Source organism: Anolis carolinensis, chromosome 5 (genome assembly GCF_035594765.1).
Source record: "Anolis carolinensis isolate JA03-04 chromosome 5, rAnoCar3.1.pri, whole genome shotgun sequence".
Classification (NCBI taxonomy): Eukaryota; Metazoa; Chordata; class Lepidosauria; order Squamata; family Dactyloidae; genus Anolis; species Anolis carolinensis.
In genome coordinates, this window is record NC_085845.1 from 83,201,914 (window position 1) to 83,221,807 (window position 19,894).

At 39.6% G+C, this 19,894-nt stretch overlaps 1 protein-coding gene across 2 annotated transcripts in view; it reads left to right on the forward strand.

Annotated features, from left to right (window-relative positions):
- Positions 1 to 17,040, forward strand: part of slc26a3 (solute carrier family 26 member 3) — a 33,342-nt gene extending 16,302 nt beyond the window's left edge. Inside the window, exons 12-20 of one of the 2 annotated variants that reach the window (XM_062981704.1) lie at positions 135 to 241; positions 3,304 to 3,373; positions 3,457 to 3,549; positions 4,583 to 4,678; positions 8,733 to 8,966; positions 10,722 to 10,776; positions 11,854 to 12,002; positions 13,080 to 13,151; positions 16,556 to 17,040. In XM_062981704.1, coding sequence (XP_062837774.1) covers positions 135 to 241; positions 3,304 to 3,373; positions 3,457 to 3,549; positions 4,583 to 4,678; positions 8,733 to 8,966; positions 10,722 to 10,776; positions 11,854 to 12,002; positions 13,080 to 13,151; positions 16,556 to 16,579 — 900 coding nt within the window. In that variant the 3' untranslated portion in view covers positions 16,580 to 17,040. Of the gene's footprint in view, positions 1 to 134; positions 242 to 3,303; positions 3,374 to 3,456; positions 3,550 to 4,582; positions 4,679 to 8,732; positions 8,967 to 10,721; positions 10,777 to 11,853; positions 12,003 to 13,079; positions 15,909 to 16,555 lie in introns of those variants that run through there. The other variant, XM_062981703.1, reaches the window with a different exon arrangement.
- The last annotated feature ends 2,854 nt before the right edge of the window (positions 17,041 to 19,894 follow it).

The window sequence follows — 19,894 nt, forward strand, 5'->3', positions numbered from 1 at the left end:
TTACCATTGCTATTAGAAGTGAGGGCCCAGAATGCCTTGCATCTCCATGTTTCTTTTTTTTAAAAAAAAATAACTGAATGTATTCTCATTATCTGATTGTTTGATATTTATTTGTTTTCTTGTTTATTTGTCAGTTTATCTGGATTGTTACCTTCCTGGCTGCTATTTTACTGGGGCTGGATCTTGGACTTGCAGCTGGGCTCGGATTTGAACTCCTAACTGTTATATTCCGTGCGCAATTGTGAGTAAACGTTTATACCATGTCTATCCAACTTGTCACCTGAAACCCTTGTAGCAGCGAAAGTTTTGAAAGTTATTTTTAAGTATTTGTTATAGTAATGAACTAAGTAGTTAACCAAGTAATTAGCACAGTAATCAAATTAATTAGCTATAGGCTGGCATGCTGTTCAGCAATTATGAGATTGCAAGCTGGATTCATAAGCTCATAACTGTTGGGGATTCATGGTTACGGTCATGAACGACTGTGTATAAAATTAACTTCAGGCTATATGTATGAGCTGTGTATGAAACACAAATACATTTTGTGTTCAGACATGGCTCCCATCTCCAAGATATCTGTTTGCCTTATCTAAATGCAAGTACAGTAGAGTCTCACTTATCCAACATTCGCTTATCCAACATTCTGGATTATCCAACGCATTTTTCTAGTCAATGTTTTCAATACATCGTGATATTTTGATGCTAAATTCGTAAATACAGTAATTACTACACAGCATTACTGCATATTGAACTACTTTTTCTGTCAAATTTGTTGTATAACATGATATTTTGGTGTTTAATTTGTAAAATCATAACCTAATTTGATGTTTAATAGACTTTTCCTTGACCCCTCCTTATTATCCAACATATTCACTTATCCAACATTCTGCCGGCCCGTTTATGTTGGATAAGTGAGACTCTACTGTATTTCAAATGACCCAAAAATCCCACGGGACCTCTCCAACTGTCTTTTCATGATATGCTACAACCGGGGAGTTTTTCAGATGTAATTCCCCAATATCTCATTGGAAACACTTTAGTTGTGGCACTGCCGATCTTGAAAGATAGGGTTTTGAAGGATGGCATCATCAGATGTAATGATAACCTAACCAGGCCCGTAGCCAGAAAAAAAAATTGAGAGAGGTTGAACCTTTTTTTCTGAGATGACTTTTGAGGTCAGTGTCTCCTGATCTGGCACAAGATCTCAACAAGCCCCTGAAATTACCATCATTGTGCAAAGGTTCTTCACAGGTAATACGTCCTGAATCATTTCTCCCTCTTTAAGCCAGTACTTGTCGGCCACGAAGGACAATAGTTTCCACAATTCCACAGATGCACCTTGTAGATGAAATTGGTAGGTTAGCCAGGGAAATCTTCTGAACCATGAGGGTTGAAATCTTAGATGCCTCATCTTATCCACAGGAAATACATATCCTGAAAATGGAGTCTGTGGATTTTGCACCAATTGAGTTTTACTTGCTCATCAGAAACAGTCTTGTTGAAATAAAGTCCAAGGTCTAACAATGACACAGCTTCTGGTTGAGATAGTGCTTACAGTTCTGAAGGGACTCTAATTTTTGCTTCTCATGGCATGGAGATTTGGTTAACCAGTTAAAATTCATGAGTAAACCAGGGGTTTTTTACCTGAAAATTTTCAGGGTGTTGTAGTTCAGCCTGATGACATTGAGGGATTTGTGTTTGGGCCTGGGAGACTGGGAGATGCAGTTTCAGAGCCAGGGGGAATGCTGAATTCAGATAAAACTGGACAGGAGGTGCTATTAGAGCAACCGTGTGAAAGGACTAATGTTTTGGTCTCCAGCAGTCAGGGACGTGAACTCTCACCTAGTAACCGCAGCCGAGAGATACCATGAGCTAATCTGAGGGAACAGTGGATTTAGATAAACATTCTCGGCTGGCTCTCAGGGAGGAGGAAATTAGGTATAGATGAAGTGAGAAACTTTGTGGGAGAGATAGGGACAAGCGGAGAGTGCAGAAGAATGCATTCATGTTTTGCAGCCCTTAAAGCAGATTTTAGATCTGCCAATTTAGATAGATAGATAGATAGATAGATAGATAGATAGATAGATATCATAGGGAAAGATTAACCCCCTGCAGTATTTGTTTTGCTCTCTGCCCCTGTTCAGAAGATTCCCTCCTCACTTTCTGTCCCTGTGATCATTGGAGTCTGAAAAAATGTGGCTTCTTGTGGAAGCAAGGATTGGTGAGAAAGCTTCAGTGGAGACATCTTTTCCCCCATGATAACTCTTTTGGGAGTCAATTGCCCTTCCAAGGAGTAGATTTCTCTCACTTCTTGTTGTCTCGCCCCGTTTGTAACTATGAGTTGGTTGTAAATCAGATGTTTGTAAGTCAGGGACTGCCTGAATACGAATATTGTAAAACACTGTTCTATTATACAAAAGACACTTTCCTCCCATCCACCTTGTCTGTGTTTTAACACTGACAACAGCATTCAGACAGGACAGAAGAAGAGATGAAGGTTTCCTAGCCTGCAATATTATATGGTTCTCCCTAGATATTTTGTAAGATAGTTCTCACTGTCCTGAACAAATTACTATATTTCTGGCCTTGAAGTAAGCAAATTGGTAGATATTATAACTAGTAAATATGCTTTTGTTTATGAAGCCACATATAGTTATAAGGCTTTACAAATGTCAGCATTATAATAAATATACCACTAATATTGGGACTGGTCTCCTCAAAACAGAGCAAACGTGCTGGGCAGTTGCTGTAATTGTTGCTATGGGCCATTCCACACAACCACACAAGCCAGAATATCAAGGCCAAAAAACCCACAGTATCTGCTTTGAACTGGGTTATTTGAGTCCACACTGCCATATATTCCAGTTCAGATGTTGTAGGGGTTTCTGCCTTATAAAATAAAAATATTAATAATATTAATAACTTTATTTTTGTACCCTGCCTCCATCTCCCCGAAGGGACTCGGGGCAGCTTACATGGGGCCAAGCCTGGATGACACAGTTTAATATGTAATACATTTAAAATGCATAACAACAATATAAGATGAAATAAAACAACAACATTATAACAATATATAAAAAGGCATCGAACCAACAACCAGTTTCCTAGCCTGCAATCTTATATGGATCTCCCTAGGTATTTTGCAAGATAGTTCTCCCTGTCCTCAACAAATTACTATATTTCTGGCCTTGAAATAAGCAAATTGGTAGATATTATAACTAGTAAATATGCTTTTGCCTTGATATTCTGTGATATAAGTCTTTGTGGCTATATAAGTCTGATATAAGGCTTTTGTTTTTACAGTCCAAAGTGCACACTCCTAGCCAACGTTGGAAGAAAAGATATCTACAGAAACAGAAAGGATTACACAGATGTAAGTATATTATTTTATGCTACCATATCTGAGCTGTTTATGATAGGATGGAGTATATTAATAGTTCATATTTTGGAACCTAGATATATGAGCCAGAGGGTGTGAAGATATTCAGATGTCCATCCCCAATCTTCTTTGCTAATATTGACTTCTTCAAGGACAAATTGACAGCAGCTGTAAGTACTTTACTAGTAATATTTTTTCAGTAGTGATTTTATAACTGCTTCCTTTAGGAATGATGGAACTCTGCCTTATTTAATGGAGCATTGAGAGGAAAGTCCGGCTATTTTGCTTGATGTACCGTATATACTCGAAGATAAGCCGAGTTTTTTAGCCCTTTTTTGAGCTGAAAAAGCCTCCCTCAGCTTATAATGGGGTCAAGGTCAAGGCCAGGCAAAAGAATCTGGAGGCCATTGCTTGCAATATATGATATATTTCTCTCTTACCCTCCCTTATCAGTGTGTTTTCCAAAGCCTCCCACATTCTTAACCAAGGGAATGTTTTGAAAAGGGAAAGACGCCCTTGCAAGTCAGGAAGAAGAAATATATATTTCCATTAACCTTATAAAAGCATTTTCCCCTGAAATATTTGTTAATCTCTCCTACAGATATATAGGCATGCATTTGCAATCCCTATGTACTTACATATCTCTATCTATCTATCTATCTATCTATCTATCTATCTATCTATCTATCTATCTATCTCTATATACATTAATTTTATATATAAATTTTCCCCTCATGTTTGCAGGTCCTTGCAAATCCTATATACATATAGATCCATGTACCTGTATATCTGTACCCATATATATGCATTATTTAACCTATTGATGCCTCGATTAATGTAATTTTATTGGTATCTATTTTTATTTTGAAATTTACCAGTAGTTGCTTCATTTCCCACCCTCGGTTTATACTTGGGTCAATAAGTTATCCCAGTTTTTTGTGGTAAAATTAGTTGCCTCGACTTATATTCGTGTCGGCTTATACTCGAGTATATACGGTATTTTAAAACCTGTTACAGTTTGGGACAGGATTACGAGTCTTGGCTAGTCACTATATAAATAGTATTTACTACTAGCTCTATATGCATACTTAAAATCATTTTTAAACCAAGGTCTGTATTACTTACTTAGAAAGCTATTTAGCATTTGCCTGCACTGCAGTGAAAGTAAGCTGGTTTCTGTAATCTTGATTTTTATAAAACCAGGTCGGTTTCAAACCATTGAGAGTGCTACGCAAGCGTAACAAAGCTTTGAGGAAAATCAGAAGGATGCTGAAGAAAGGAGAGCTTCAAGTGACACCTGTAAGTATGAACCCGTCTTGCCACTTCATCGTGTTTACTAAATTCCACCGAGTCCTGTACTTAAAATCCGGTCACCCACTGTGTTCATCACATTAGGTTGGGTTCAAATGTAGGGTAGAGCATTCATTGCGTATTTTAAGCATGGGGGCCAGCATTCTTTTCAAACGTTTCAGGAGATGGTGGGGAAGTGGATTTTGGGGGAATGATCTGGATGAATGGCTAATTGAGTAATGTGATGGCATTCGTTGCTCTCAGGATTAAATTGAGACATTTCCCCAATTTGTGGGTGGGGAAATTGTGGGAGGAGCCAAGATACCCTTGTTAGGGAAAGTTAGGGAAAGTTTATTATGCCCTGTTTCCATGCTCTGCAGTCCTGGGAGTTATAGTTTCCCAAGGTCCACATCCTTCTCTAGTTTCATTTACACTATAGAATGAATGCTCTTGGACCCCACTTTAATTACCATAGCTCCTACTATGCATTCTTGGGAGTTATAGTTTCCCAAGGGCCATACTCTTCTCTGGGTGCATTTACACTATGGAATGAATACTCTTGGACCCTACTTTAAGTACCATAGCTCCATACTATGCGTTCTTGAGAGTTATAGTTTTCCAAGGTCCATACCCCTGGGTGCATCTGCACTGGAGAATAAATGCAGTAAGGGCCCATGGTACCATTATTATTATTATTATTATTATTATTATTATTATTATTATTACTACTACTACTACTACTACTACTACTACTATTATTATGCCATGTCTCCATGCTGTTCAGTCCTGGGAGTCATAGTTTTCCAAGGTCCATACCCTTCTCTTGGTGCATTTACCATATGGAATGAATTCCCTTGCACCCCACTTTAAATGCCATGGCTCCATGTGATGGAGTCCTCCTGGGAGTTATAGTTTCCCAAAGTCCATACCCTTCTCTGGCTGCATCTACGCTGTGGAATGAATGCAGTTGGACCTTACTTTAAATACCATAGCTCCATACTATGCGTTCCTGGAAGTTATAGTTTCTCAAGGTCCATGCTCTTCTCTGGGTGCATTTACGCTATGGAATGAATGTTTTTGGACCCCACTTTAAATACTATAGCCCCATACTATGCGTTCCTAGGAGTTATAGTTCCCCTTCTCTGGTGCATCTGCACTGGAGAATAAATGCAGTAGGGGCCTATTATTATTATTATTATTATTATTATTATTATTATTATTATTATTATTATTATGCTATGTCTCCATGTTATGCAGTCCTGGGAGTCATATTTTTCCAAGGTCCATACCCTTCTCTTGGTGCATTTACAGTATGGAATGAATGTCCTTGCACCCTATTTAAATGCCATGGCTCCAAGCGATTGAGTCCTTCTGGGAGTTATTGTTTCCCAAGGTCCATATCCTTATCTGGATGCATCTACTCTGTGGAATGAATGCAGTTGGGCCTTACTTTAAATGCCATGGTCTTGGGAATTGCAGTTTCCCAGGGTCCATGAATCTTCTTATGGTGAAAAGGTGTCTCAACTGAAGCTTTCTCACAAATTTTTGTTTCCATAGCAAGCCTTTTTTCCCCCCAAAATCCAATTGTAATACGGACAGAAAGTGTGGTGAAACCTTCTAAACAGGGGCCCAGACACGTTGTCATGCTTAATGTACATCATTGCTTGTCAAAGTACAAAAGGGAAAACAGAAAAAGAGACTTTATGACCACATTCATAAAGATAAGATTTATAGCCCTAGTGTGGGAAAAAGTAGTCTTCCAATCAAGTGTTTAAACTTCCTGTCAAGCTTCAGTCAAGAAAGAACTAAGATAATGGTTCTCAACCTTCCTAATGCCACGACCATGTAATACAGTTCCTCATGTTGTGGTGACCCCCAACCATAAAATTATTTTCGTTGCTAATTCTTAACTGTAATTTTGCCACTGTTATGAATCGTAATGTAAATATCTGATGTGCAGGATGTATATTCACTGGACCAAATTTGGCATAAATACCCGATACACCCAAATTTGAAAACTGGTGGGGTGGGGAATGATTTTGTCATTTGGGAGTTGCAGTTGCTGGGATTTATAGTTCACCTACAATCAAAGAGCATTCTGAACTCAACCAACAATGGAATTGAATCAAAGTTAGCACTCAGAACTTCCATGACCAACAGGAAATACTGGATAGGTTTGGTGGGCATTGACCTTGAGTTTTGGAGTTGTAGTTCACCTATATCAGAGAGCACTGGACTGAAACAATGATGGATCAGGACCAAACTTGGCACCAATACTCAATATGCCCAAATGTGAACAATTGTGGAGTTTGGGGGAAATAGATCTTGATATTTGGGAGTTGTAGTTGCTGGGATTTATAGTTCACCTCCAATCAAAGAGCATTCTAAACTCCGCCAACAAGGGAACTAAACCAAACTTGGCACATAGCAGACCCATGATGAACAGAAAATACTGGAAGAATTTGGTGGGCATTGACCTTGAGTTTTGGAGTTGTAGTTCACCTACATCTGGACCAAACTTGGCATTAATACTCAATATGCCCAAATTTGAACACTGGAGGAGTTTGGGGAAAATAGACCTTGACATTTGGGAGTTGCAGTTACTGGGATTTATAGTTCACCTTCAATCAAAGAACCCCTTGAACCCCACCAAGGATATAATTGAGCCAGAACCCTCAAGACTAACAGAAAATGAAGCAAGGTTTTGGGAGGAATTGACAGAGATTTAGGAGAGAACTTCAGCGTTCTCTGCCAAAGGACAATCTGGTTAAGTAATGAGAATCCAGCCATTCCGGATCTCTTCCTTCTGAATGGAATCCATTGCCCAGTCCTATCTTCCCCCACAATCTTGAAATTAAAGTTGTGCATTGTGTTGCAAAGGAAGAATGAAAATAACACCCTCTCAAATATAACAAGTTAATTCTGGGAAAAGCAAGTAGGCAGAGGGTAAGCAGTAAAGGCTTTTAAACATTTACTGCTTGAACTCCAGTGAACTGTTTTGTGCGAAAGTGTAGCATGAAAAGAAAGACAACCCTCAGATCATGGATGGTTTTAAATCTGGCCATGTAAAGATACAGAGGTCACTGTGTCTAGATGCACAGAGCAGAGAAATACTCTTCCTTGCAAAACATCTCTCGTGCCAATTTATAATCGTGGTCAAATATTGCATGTAGTTGAGTCCGACTCGGAGTTGGTGCTCATCTCCATTTCTAAACTGAAGAGCTGGCGTTGTCCATAGACATCTCCTAGGTCATGTGGCCAGCATGACTGCACGGAGCACCGTTACCTTTCCATTGAAGCAGTACCTATTGATCTACTCACATTTGCATGTTTTCAAACTGCTAGGTTGGCAGAAGCTGGGGCTAATAGCGGGAGCTCACCCCACTCCCCGGATTCAAACCACCAACCTTTTGGTCAGCAAGTTCAGCAGCTCAGCAGTTTAAGCTGCTGTTCCACCGGGGGCTCCATCTATATGCGTGTGTGATAACACACACACACACACACACACACACACACACATACACATATAGATGGCTGGTGGCAATATTAGGGTGAGGGTAAATCACTGTCAGGGCAAAAAATACATGGCTTTGAAGGATAATTTGGTGAGAAATCTATTAGGGGTGAAATTAGTCATTAACCTATTTGCCTTGTTAGACTTAAGCATCCATATTGTTTTTGAACTGTTAGGTTGGCAAAAACTGAGGCTAACAATAGGAGCTCACCCCATCCCGTGGATTCGTAACTGCCGACCTTCCGGTCAGCAAGTTCTGCAGCTCAGTGGTTTAACCCAAGGCCCCCTATGCCATATATTATAATAAATGGATTATTGAGATTATAATACATTGGAAAGCTTTTGGTCAGATGGAAAATTATAGGAGTTGTAATTCTACAGATCCCGATAGCTGAACTATTTCAGAATGAAAACTCTTGTTTTGGGTGTTATTTTCAGTCCCCTTCTCCATAGAAGACACAGGTAAGCAGCTTACCTTGAATAGCAGTAAGAGTCTTATAACATCTTCTTATATATCATTCATTTTTACATGGTTCTTTTTCTATACAGAAAGGTTTTATTTGCACTGTTAATTCTGTGAATGATTCCGACGAAGAACTGGATAACAACCACATTGAAGAACTGGATCAGCCCACAGATACCAAAGACTTGCCAATTCAGATAGACTGGACTTCCAGCCTTCCTCCCAACATCACCGTTCCAACGGTCGATATTCACAGCCTCGTTCTTGATTTCTCTGCAGTGTCATTTCTTGATGTTTCTGCAATGAGAGTCCTCAAAGAGGTAATTGTCTTCCACATACGGTCCAGACAGTGGATGTAGAAGTGGAATTGTTTTCCATTTCTATCTTTTTACACTCCTAAGCAACTGATGGCACCCTAATCTTTCTCCCCTCAACCCTAACTTGGTATCCTTTACCACTATCCTATTATAGCACTATAATTTAATTTTAATTGTCATGGAATCCTGGGATTTGCAGTTAAGTATTTAATATTCTCAGCTAGAGAGTTCTAAGATAAAGGTTTCCCCTGACATAAAGTCTAGTCGTGTCTGACTCTGGAGGTTGGTGCTCATCTCCATTTCTAAGCCGAAGAGCCGGCATTGTCCACAGACACCTGCAAGGTCATGTGGCCAGCATGACTGCATGGAGCATCGTTACCTTCCCACCGGAGTGGTACCTATTGATCTACTCACATTTGCATGTTTTCGAATTGCTAGGTTGGCAGAGAGTTCTAGCGCCTCACAAACACAAACACAATATTTTATAGGATGTTGCCATGGTTGTTACAAATAGAATCAGTGCTATAACAAGGTAGTTTAAAAGGACCCTGAAAAACGAGCATCAGTTGAAGTGTGGCAGAGCAATTATGGAGAATAGATATATGAGGGTTATCCAGAAAGTAGATTACGTTTTGGAATTAAAAATGAATAAAGTATAGGAGAAAACATTTACCATATGCAGTTGAAAGCCACACCCAAATACCACTTCTCAACATAGTCGCCATTCAAATCTAGGCACTTATCATAGTGATGAATGAGCTTTGCAACTCCTTCCCCACAAAACTCTGCCTCTTGCGTCCTCAACCAGCTAGTCACCCCTTTCCGCAGCTGCGCATCGTCGCCAAAACGCTGCGTTGCCAGCCATGCCCCCATTGTTGCAAACAAGTGGTTGAGGACGCAAGCGGCAGAGTTTTGTGGGGAAGGAGTTGCAAAGCTCATTCATCACTATAAGTGCCTAGATTTGAATGGCGACTATGTTGAGAAGTGGTATTTGGGTGTGGCTTTCAACTGCATTTAGTAAATGTTTTCTCCTATACTTTGTTCATTTTTAATTCCAAAACGTAATCTACTTTCTGGATAGCCCTCGTATATTACCATAAACATATAATGCTATCAATATCTGAAAATATGGTCAAAGGGAAGGTTGATGTTTAGGATTGCTATTTGTTCAAGATGCTAAGGATCTACAACAGTTTTAGCAGTTGTTGAGAGTGTAAATTGGCATAATTCTGATTTTAGTGTTAAAATTATAAAATCATAGAGTTGAAAGAGACCACAGGGCTGTCTATTCTAAGCCTTTGCCATGCAGAAACATACTATCAAAGCACCTAGACAGATGATCATTCAGCCTCTGCTTAAAAACCTCCAGAAAAGGAGATTCCACCACCTTGTGAGACAGTATATTCCACTTTTGGATAACCCTTCTCATCAGGAAGTTCTTCCTGATGTTTAGTTGGAATCTCTGTTCCTGCCATTTGAATCCATTGCTCTGCATCCTAGTTATCAGAGCAGGTGAAAACAAGTCTGCACCCTCCTCACTGTGACATCCTTTGTGACACTGTGACAACCAAATAGCAGAATAGCTTCTGGCCAAATGTGCCGCTAATCACAACACACACTGTATTGAACATAAATGGTCTGTGCTTCCTTATATGGCAACACTTTAATCTCTGCTTAGAAGATTAAACTTTTCTTAATGTTTGCTCTGTACGGTAATGTCAACTAATTGCTAATGACTATCCATTTCTTCTTTAACAGTCCTTGAAAGAGTTTATCCGGATTGATGTGGATGTATATATTGTAGGAGCACATGGTAAGCTGATCCAGTTCCATATATCATTCAAGCCATGTAGCATGGTCTATGTGTGTTTATTAGCCAATCTTTAATGTCCCAAAGAAACAAAACAATGGGCTTGAGATCAAGTGCTTAAACCTGGGGGAAACATGTGCTTATCCAGCCTGGCCAAAACCTCACTACTTGATGGGAGAATAATAATAATAATAATAATAATAATAATAATAATAATAATAATAATAATACATCACACAGTCCTGAACACTTCGGAAGTGTTCAACTTGTGATTTTGTGATACGAAATTCAGCATATATATCTCATTTGCTGTGTCATACTATGTCTTTGTGTCGTCAATAATAATAATAATGCAAAGGCCAATGAAATAAAACCACAATATTCAGGGGCAAAACTGTCAAAGAGAGATTCAAACCGGCAGCCTTTAGGTCAGGCAACCCAACCTTCATATCAGCAGTCCTGCCGGCACAAGGGTTTAACTCACTGCGCCACCGGGGGTTCCTATGATGGGGATGATGGGGAGGAACAGAAACCCTACTTACACTACAGTTTACATAGGGGAAAAAAAGAGTGGACGAAGCCACAGTATATTGGGATATGGCTGGATTTTAAAAAATCTTACTTTTGTGCTGCGTTTTATTTAGCATTTCATGGCTGGAATCACTGAGTTGCTGTGAGTTTTCCAGACTGTTATGTTTTAATTCATGGATTGTGTTTTAATCTATGTTGACGTTGGGCTTGTCCCCATGTAAGCTGCCCCGAGTCCTTTCAGGAAGATGGAGGCAGGATATAAAAATAATATTATTATTATTATTATTATTATTATTATTATTATTATTATTATTATTATTGACACAATGACATAGTATGACACAGCAAACAAGATAGATATGCTAGGGTATCTTTATATTATTATTATTATTATTATTATTATTATTATTATTATTATTATTATTATTATTATTATTATTATATGGGACCCAACATTAGATGTAAAATCCAGAAGCAGAATAGCACTTTGTCCCCACCCCCAAATTGTTTTCTGTGCCTGAAAATCTTATTTGTTCCTTTATCTTGCAGAGGGCCTTCTGGACAAACTGGAAAGATGTGGATTCTTTGATGATGAAATTCAACCATCTATGTTCTTCGTTACTATTCACGATGCAGTTATATATGTAATGAGGGAAAAAGGCATTGTGGAAAGTTTACCAAAGTACACATCCATTATGGTAAGAATTTACTAGATCGCATCTTAACTATCATACGTAAGTGAATTTTGTGGACCTTACCGTAAAGGTCACTGCTGTACTTTTACATCTAAGCCTTGGTAGATGCCCTAAAGGCATTCAATCTTGTCTGATGCTGGAAGAAAAGCAGGGTCACTTGGATGGGAGACCACCAAGAAATAACAAGTGCTGTATACTATATTCCAGAGGAAGGAGCTGGCAAAACCACCTCTGGGTATTCCTTACCTTTAAAAAAACCCATGAAATTAATGGGTCACCATAAGTAGACTTGAAGGCACATACAGAAAGAGAGAGAAATACGTAGTATAATATAGCACCTTTAACCATGAATTCAATATTCACGCTTTCACTTACCCACAATCCAAAAAATACTCTGTCATAGAAGTGTTTGTGGTCCTCCAGTACAATTCTATATCATGTGTCCAGCTCAAGTATAATTGAAATTCAGGATTAGCTATTACACGATGTAACACGATTTTTGTTCCTGGGTTAAAATGTCATTTCCTAATTGGTTATATCATAAAAACATGGAAAAGGTTTATTCAACTGCGGAAACTTTGTTTTTGCGGAACATCCTGCTGCACATTTTGTTACAAGGAATAACTCATAGAGTCTCAAACAATTCAACATAGTTTGTAGCAGCCACAAAAATGAATTTTCTGGAGTATAACAACTAATTTCAAAGTAAGTACTGCACAATTAAACAGAAAATAACACTTTCAAACCAGGAGCAATTTATTTTCAAATTTTGTTACATACGGTAGTGTTATTTGTGGTTTTAGGCATCCTCGGAGAGGGGTGAAATACTTTCTGTCAATCCTGGTATGATCTGAGAAATTTAAGTCAATAAAATCAGAAAGATCAGGAGCAAAATCTGGAGACATTTTCATCACTGCATGTGCCCTTAGTTAACAAAATACTGTTCCTATTATGAGAACAATTTTGAACTAATAGAAGAGCAACTACTATCAGGATAGCAATGTTACAAATCAAGTGCTTTGTAAAGGTGCATGAAAAAAATGAAAAATCCCTCACTCTGCAATATGTTTTTCACCACAGGAGAAGGAAAAGGAAAACAAAGATAATTTTATAATCAATACAAATGGAGGACTACGCAATCGGGAATTCACAGTAAGGCCAACTATTTTGTCCACGTTTTTAAATAATTGCTTAGGTTAACAGCATGACTGTCCTGAAGTAGCACCCCTAGTACCAATGACTAAATACCTTATCTAAAATTGACACTTGAATAGCTGAGATGGTTCAATAATAATAACACAACAACAACTGCTATGAATCTGTATATTCTTCAGAATTTCAGGGACTATTATTATAATAATACAGTATATATCTCACAATTCTAAACACTTGGGAAGTGTTCGACTAGTGATTCTGTGATACGAAATCCAGCATATATATCTGGATTGTTGTGTCATACTCTGTCTTTGTGTCAATAGTAATAATGTATAATAACATTTTATATTCCACCCTTATCCCCAAGGGGACTCTGAGCAAATTACAACATATAAACAGACACAGGCAAACATTCAGTGCCTTGTTACAATGACAATGAGACAAAATACAAATAAACAGATAAGGCTTCTCCTTTCATTTCCGGCTCTGGAGGCAGTGCTCATCTCAGGCTCTGAGGGAGGTGCTCTTCTCCATTTTGAAGCCGAGGAGCCTGTGTTGTCCATAAACACCTCCTGGTTGTGTTGCCGCTTGAAGCATCTTCATTGCCTTTTTCCAGCAGTTCAGCGTCACAAGGATTAACCCATTGCGCCACTGCTGTCCCTTTAGGTTACAGGTATAAGGTGTTTAAGAAACATAAACGAGTTTTATGTTTAGACGTGGGTCCCATCTCCAAAATATCTGTGTATATGTACAAACAGTCTCCGAGTTACAAACATCCAACTTACAAACAACTCATAGTTAACTACAGGGGTGAGGCAACAGGAAGTGAGAGAACTCTATCCCTCAGAGAAGAAATCCACTCCTGAAAGAGTTATCATGGAGAAAAGGTGTCTCCAGTGAAGCTTTCTCACCAATCCTTATTTCCACAACAAGTCTATTTTTTTCTACGTCTAATTGTCACCGGAACAGAAAGTGAGGTGAAATCTTCTAAACAGGGGCACAAACAGCAAAACAAATATATGTAATTATAAGTACAGTAGAGTCTCGCTTATTTATTTGTTTATTTATTACAATATATATATCCCGCCCTTCTCACCCAACAGGGGACTCAGGGCGGCTTACAATAAAACAGACATATAAAAACAGTACAATACACTATAAATCAGTTAAAAATTAACTTACATAAACATTCATAAAATGCATTTATAAAATATAGATAGGCGTGTACAAGTTTAAAAGACTGGGTCTGTCAATTGAGTTCCAGCATACATAATAGTAATTAATGCTGCTGATTCTTATTCGAAAGCCTGGCCCCACAACCAAGTTTTTACCTTCCTACGGAAGGATAGGAGGGAGGGAGCCTGCCTGATTTCAATGGGGAGGGCGTTCCATAGGCGGGGAGCCACTACTGAAAAGGCCCTGTCTCTCGTCCCCGCCAGCCGCACCTGTGAGGCTGACGGGACCGCGAGCAGGGCCTCATCCGACGATCTTAAGCTTCGAGGTGGGTCATAGCGGGAGACACGTTCGGACAGATAAGCTGGGCCGGAACTGTTTAGAGCTTTATAGGCTAAAGCCAGCACCTTGAATTGTGCTCGGTAGCTAATCGGCAGCCAGTGGAGCTGACGTAACAGAGGAGTGGTACGCTCCCTGTACACCGCTCCAGTTATTAACCTGGCAGCCTCCCGTTGGACTAACTGAAGCTTCCGAACAGTCTTCAAAGGCAGCCCCACGTAGAGTGCATTGCAGTAGTCTAAACGGGATGTAACAAGGGCGTGGACCACCGTGGCCAAGTCTGGCTTCCCAAGGTACGGTCGCAGCTGGTGCACAAGTTTTAATTGTGCGAAGGCTCCCCTAGCCACCGCTGAGACCTGGGGCTCCAGGCTCAACTATGAGTCCAGGATCACCCCCAGACTGCGCACCTGCACCTTCAGGGGGAGTGTGACCCCATCCAGCACAGGCTGTAACCCTATACCCTGTTCGGCCTTCCGACTGACCAGGAGGACCTCTGTCTTGTCTGGATTCAATTTCAATTTGTTAGCCCTCATCCAGTCCGACACAGCGGCCAGACACCGGTTCAGGACCTGGACAGCCTCCTTAGTGACAGGTGGGAAGGAGTGACAGAGCTGGACATCATCTGCGTACAGATGACACCGGACCCCGAAACTCCTGATGATCTCTCCCAGCGGCTTCATGTAGATGTTAAACAACATGGGAGACAATACAGAGCCCTGCGGGACCCCACAAGTCAACGGTTGTGGGGCCGAGCAGGCGTCCCCCAATAACACCATCTGGGACCGACCCTCCAGGAATGAGTGGAGCCACTGCAAGACAGTACCTCCAAGTCCCATTCCCGCGAGGCGTCCCAGAAGGATACCGTGATCGACGGTATCGAAGGCCGCTGAGAGGTCCAGCAGAACCAGCAGGGACACACTCCCCCTGTCCAGTTCCCGGCGAAGATCATCGACTAAGGCGACCAAGGCTGTCTCGGTACCATGTCCCGGCCTGAAGCCAGACTGTGCCGGATCCAGAAAATCAGTGTCAACCAAGAATCCCTGGAGCTGCGAAGCAACCACATGTTCCAAGACCTTGCCCAAATAGGGGAGATTGGAAATAGGCCGAAAGTTTCCGAATTGAGTGGGATCCAATGATGGCTTTTTCAACAGCGGCTTGATCACAGCCATTTTTAGGCTCGCTGGAAACTTGCCCTCCCGAAGGGAGGCATTCACCACCACCTTCACCCACTCGGCCAAACCCCCTCTGGCTTACCTAACATAAACGGGCCGGCAGAACGTTGGATAAGTGAAAATGTCGGATAATAAGGAGGGATTAAAGAAAAGCCTATTAAATGTCAAATTATGTTATAATTTTACAAATGAAGCACCAAAACATGTTTTACAACAAATCGACAGAAAAAGCAGTTAAATACATGGTAATGTTATGTAGTAATTACTGTGTTTATGAATTTGGCACCAAAACATTGCACTGTATTGAAAACATTGACTACAAAAGCATTGACTACTAAAAGGCAAACTGCGTTGGATAATCCAGAATGCTGGATAAGCGAAGGTTGGATAAGTGAGACTCTACTGTATTCCAAAATCCCCTCCCCCAAATTAAAATATTGAATACTTTTGGTCATAAGCATTTCGGATAAGAGATACTCAACCTGTATTTCCATAGCTAAGGCTAAGGAAAACTGCCATGGTCACTCCACCACTAAATTTGGACTGGTTCAACCCTCAGTTTGTAAGAGACTATTCATTAGTGTGTTTCAAAAGTTAAAAGATCCTTCAGTCTGATGCAGTAAACAAAACAGGACTGTGCTCAGGATTACATATCGAAAATGCCTTATATTCTCTTGAGATCAAAGGGTAACACGTTTTTCTTCTTTCTGCCCACAGGCACCACCAGAAACAAAATTTTAATTCATAAATTTTTACAATGAGAAAGTAAACCGCCGGAATATAAAAAGCTGAGACAGAATGGAAGCATTGCCACTATAGTGGACGATTTCAGGAAAGTGCTGTGTAACTTTGTCTATCTGCGTGTATATATGTAGAATATCAAAATTATGTGAAAGTTCTGATTTTATACAATCTTGAATTATCCAAAAATTAAATATAAATGTAATTTATATTCATGTATATTTGTAAATAAGTCAGGTTATAGGTGCATTGTACAGTCACTATTGCATACTTGGTTTATATTGTATTTCAAAATGTTTTACATTTTATACAAAACATATTTTATTTTGTATGAATTACATTCAGAGTTTTTCAAAGCTCTTCTCTATCTTGTTAAATTTTCAAATGAATTTACTTTGCAAAGTACCATACAAATGAATTCTATGAATTATATTATTCTTATTAAAAGTATATTTATACCTTCAAAAATGTAATCAATTATTGATTAAACAAAAGGTTTCCAAAACCACTGGCAGGATGATACCCATGCACAACCGGCACATTGTTTCATCTTTATTACAATTTGAAGTAACTGTTCTTACATCCTTCCACAATTACTTATTTAGGGGAATTTGAGATCATTAAAAGCAGGCCTTTGACAAAGACAGATTGCTATTTTCGTTCAGTGATGAAAGCATCTCCATCTCAGACGTCAACATTTTACATGTAGGTAACCAATCCAAATTTGACATAAAGGTTCTCCTTGCAGGTTCTCAACATATATCAGAAAAATGTGGAAAGGGGATTAACCTCAGAATATATATTTCAAATAAAAGACAAGACATTTGTCTGTTGCAGATTTTGAGAGAAGTACAGGAGATCCTCTACTTTGAGTTAGGGGTGCAGGACACAAACTTACTTACTTACTTAGGCGATCCCTCGTCTGAGTATGATGGTCCTCCAAGTGGTAGTGTCTTAGTAGTGGGTATGTAGGTGACTGTGGAGACCTATTCTTGACCCGCATGTTCTTCTGCAGTGAGGGCATCTGTTTCCAGGTAGAAGGTGGTCCTGGTCAGGGTTGGCTTGATGCACCTTCCTCTTGGCACGTTTCTCCTTTTCACACTTCATTCGTGCCTCTTCGAATTCCAGTGCACTGCTGGTCACAGCTGACCTCCAGTTAGAACGCTGAAGCGCCAGGGCTTCCCAGTTCTGTGTCTATGCCACAGTTTTTAAGGTTGGCTTTGAGCCCATCTTTAAATCTTTTTTCCTGTCCAACAACATTCCAATTTCCATTCTTGAGTTGGGAGTACAGTAACTGCTTTGGGAGATGGTGATCGGGCATTCAGACAATGTGGCCAGTCCAGCAGAATTGATTGTGTAGGAGCATCACTTCAATGCTGGTGGTCTTTACTTCTTGCAGCACGCTGACATTTGTCCACCTGTCTTCTTAAGAGATTTGCAGGATTTTTCGGACGCAACGCTGGTGGAATCGTTCCAGGAGTTGAGTGTGACGTCTGTAGACAGTTCACGTTTCACAGGGTTGGGAGGACAACAGCTTTATAAACAAGCACCTTGGTATCCCAATGGATGTCCCGATCCTCAAGCACTCTGCTTCATTCAGAAGAATGCTGCACTCACAGAGCTCAGGCGGTGTTGTATTTCAGGGTCAATATTGACTTTTGTGGAGAGGTGGCTACCAAGGTAGTAGAAATGGTCAACATTTTCTAATGGTACAACATTAAGCTGTATTTCTGGCATTGCAGAGGGATCAGCTGGTGCCTGCTGGAAGAGCACTTTGGTTTTCCCGATGTTCAATGAGAGGCCGAGCTTCTTGTATGCTTCTGCAAAGGTGTTTAGAGCTGCAGATTTTGAGAGAAGCACAGGAGATCCTCTACTTTCATAGAGTTAGGGGTGCAGGACACAAACATCCTCCACGAAAGTGGCAAAACAGCAAATAAAAAAACACTATCTTTTTTAAACTGAGAAAATACCTTGCTAGAAATCTCTTAAGTCCTCCCAGGTAAATCTATGGTCAACCTCTGGCAGAAGCTGACCATAATAGAAACAGCTGGATGAACTACAAATTCCTTGAGAGAACATATTAATGAAATCCACAAATTAACCAAATTTGCAAAAGTTAAAACTTGTGAATGTGTAGAGCCAACTATAGTTGAAGAACAGACATTTATTTTTTTCAAATATTTCCAAATGTCAGAAGCTCTAGCCAGCATGGCCTATAGTTAGCAACTCCGAGAACTGGAAGTCCAAAACATCTAGAAGGGCAAACACTGAAAATCACTACTCTTGAGGAGGGGTTAGTCTCTCTAGAGACATGGTTCCTCTGGAGAAATACTTTGATCAAGGATAGAGCTTTTGTGTGAAGTTATTATGCATAAATATTATTCATAAAGCAATACAAGGACTGTATATAGAAGATGAAAACAGTAATGTTGTTAGCAGTATGCAAAATATTCCCATAAAGTGTATACAATCATTTTCCTCAAGTATCATTTTAAGAAACACAAAGGAGGGGACAAGATATACATATTTTTATGGGATTTAACTACTTAAACTTGCAAGAGAAGAATTGCATTAAGGACACAAATCTTTCCCTGTTCAATTAAAAACTGCACATCTTCTGCACAAAAACTAGTAGTTTGGACAGATTTTAGGACATTACACTATTTCATCCCAGTTATATTCATCATGAGTTTTGTTTATCTGTTCTGGAAGATCTTTTTCTCTGTGCATGCTCCCAACTCAGTCATTTCAGGGAGTCCTGTTCTCTCAGTTCCTATCCTGATTCATAAATGTTGCTTGCATGATCTCCATTATCTTTCATAGTGATGGTGCTCGCTATTACACATAACTTGGCCTTCAAAGTTAGGTCTGTTGCAATACAAAAATAAAGTGGAATAAAGTCCTTAATGAGATGAGCGGTCAGAGGTCAGTTCTTCACATCAGTAAGAAATGTTCTGTTCTTCATTCCTTTGTTTAAAAATAAGCTACAAAACAAATATCTGGGTTCCTACTGACCTAAAATGTTGACATCTTTTTTTTCAAGTGAGTCATTTTGACTGGTAGCATCTCTTAATCCTTTGAAGATGGCTCACCTCTAGTAATGAGTTAATGGATCTTCTAGAAACTTCGAGCCCTGTATCTTTTGGAACTTTAAAAAAGTTTTTCAGGGTATATGGTGTCAATATGGGTATTGCATCTTGCCAGTTTGACAAGATTTTCTTGTTTTGCCAGCATGTACCAGAGAGCTTTCATTCTAACATTTCAAACAAGGTCAGGAAGATCCTTCTTTTCAAGTTTTTCCCAGCCCTGTCTCCT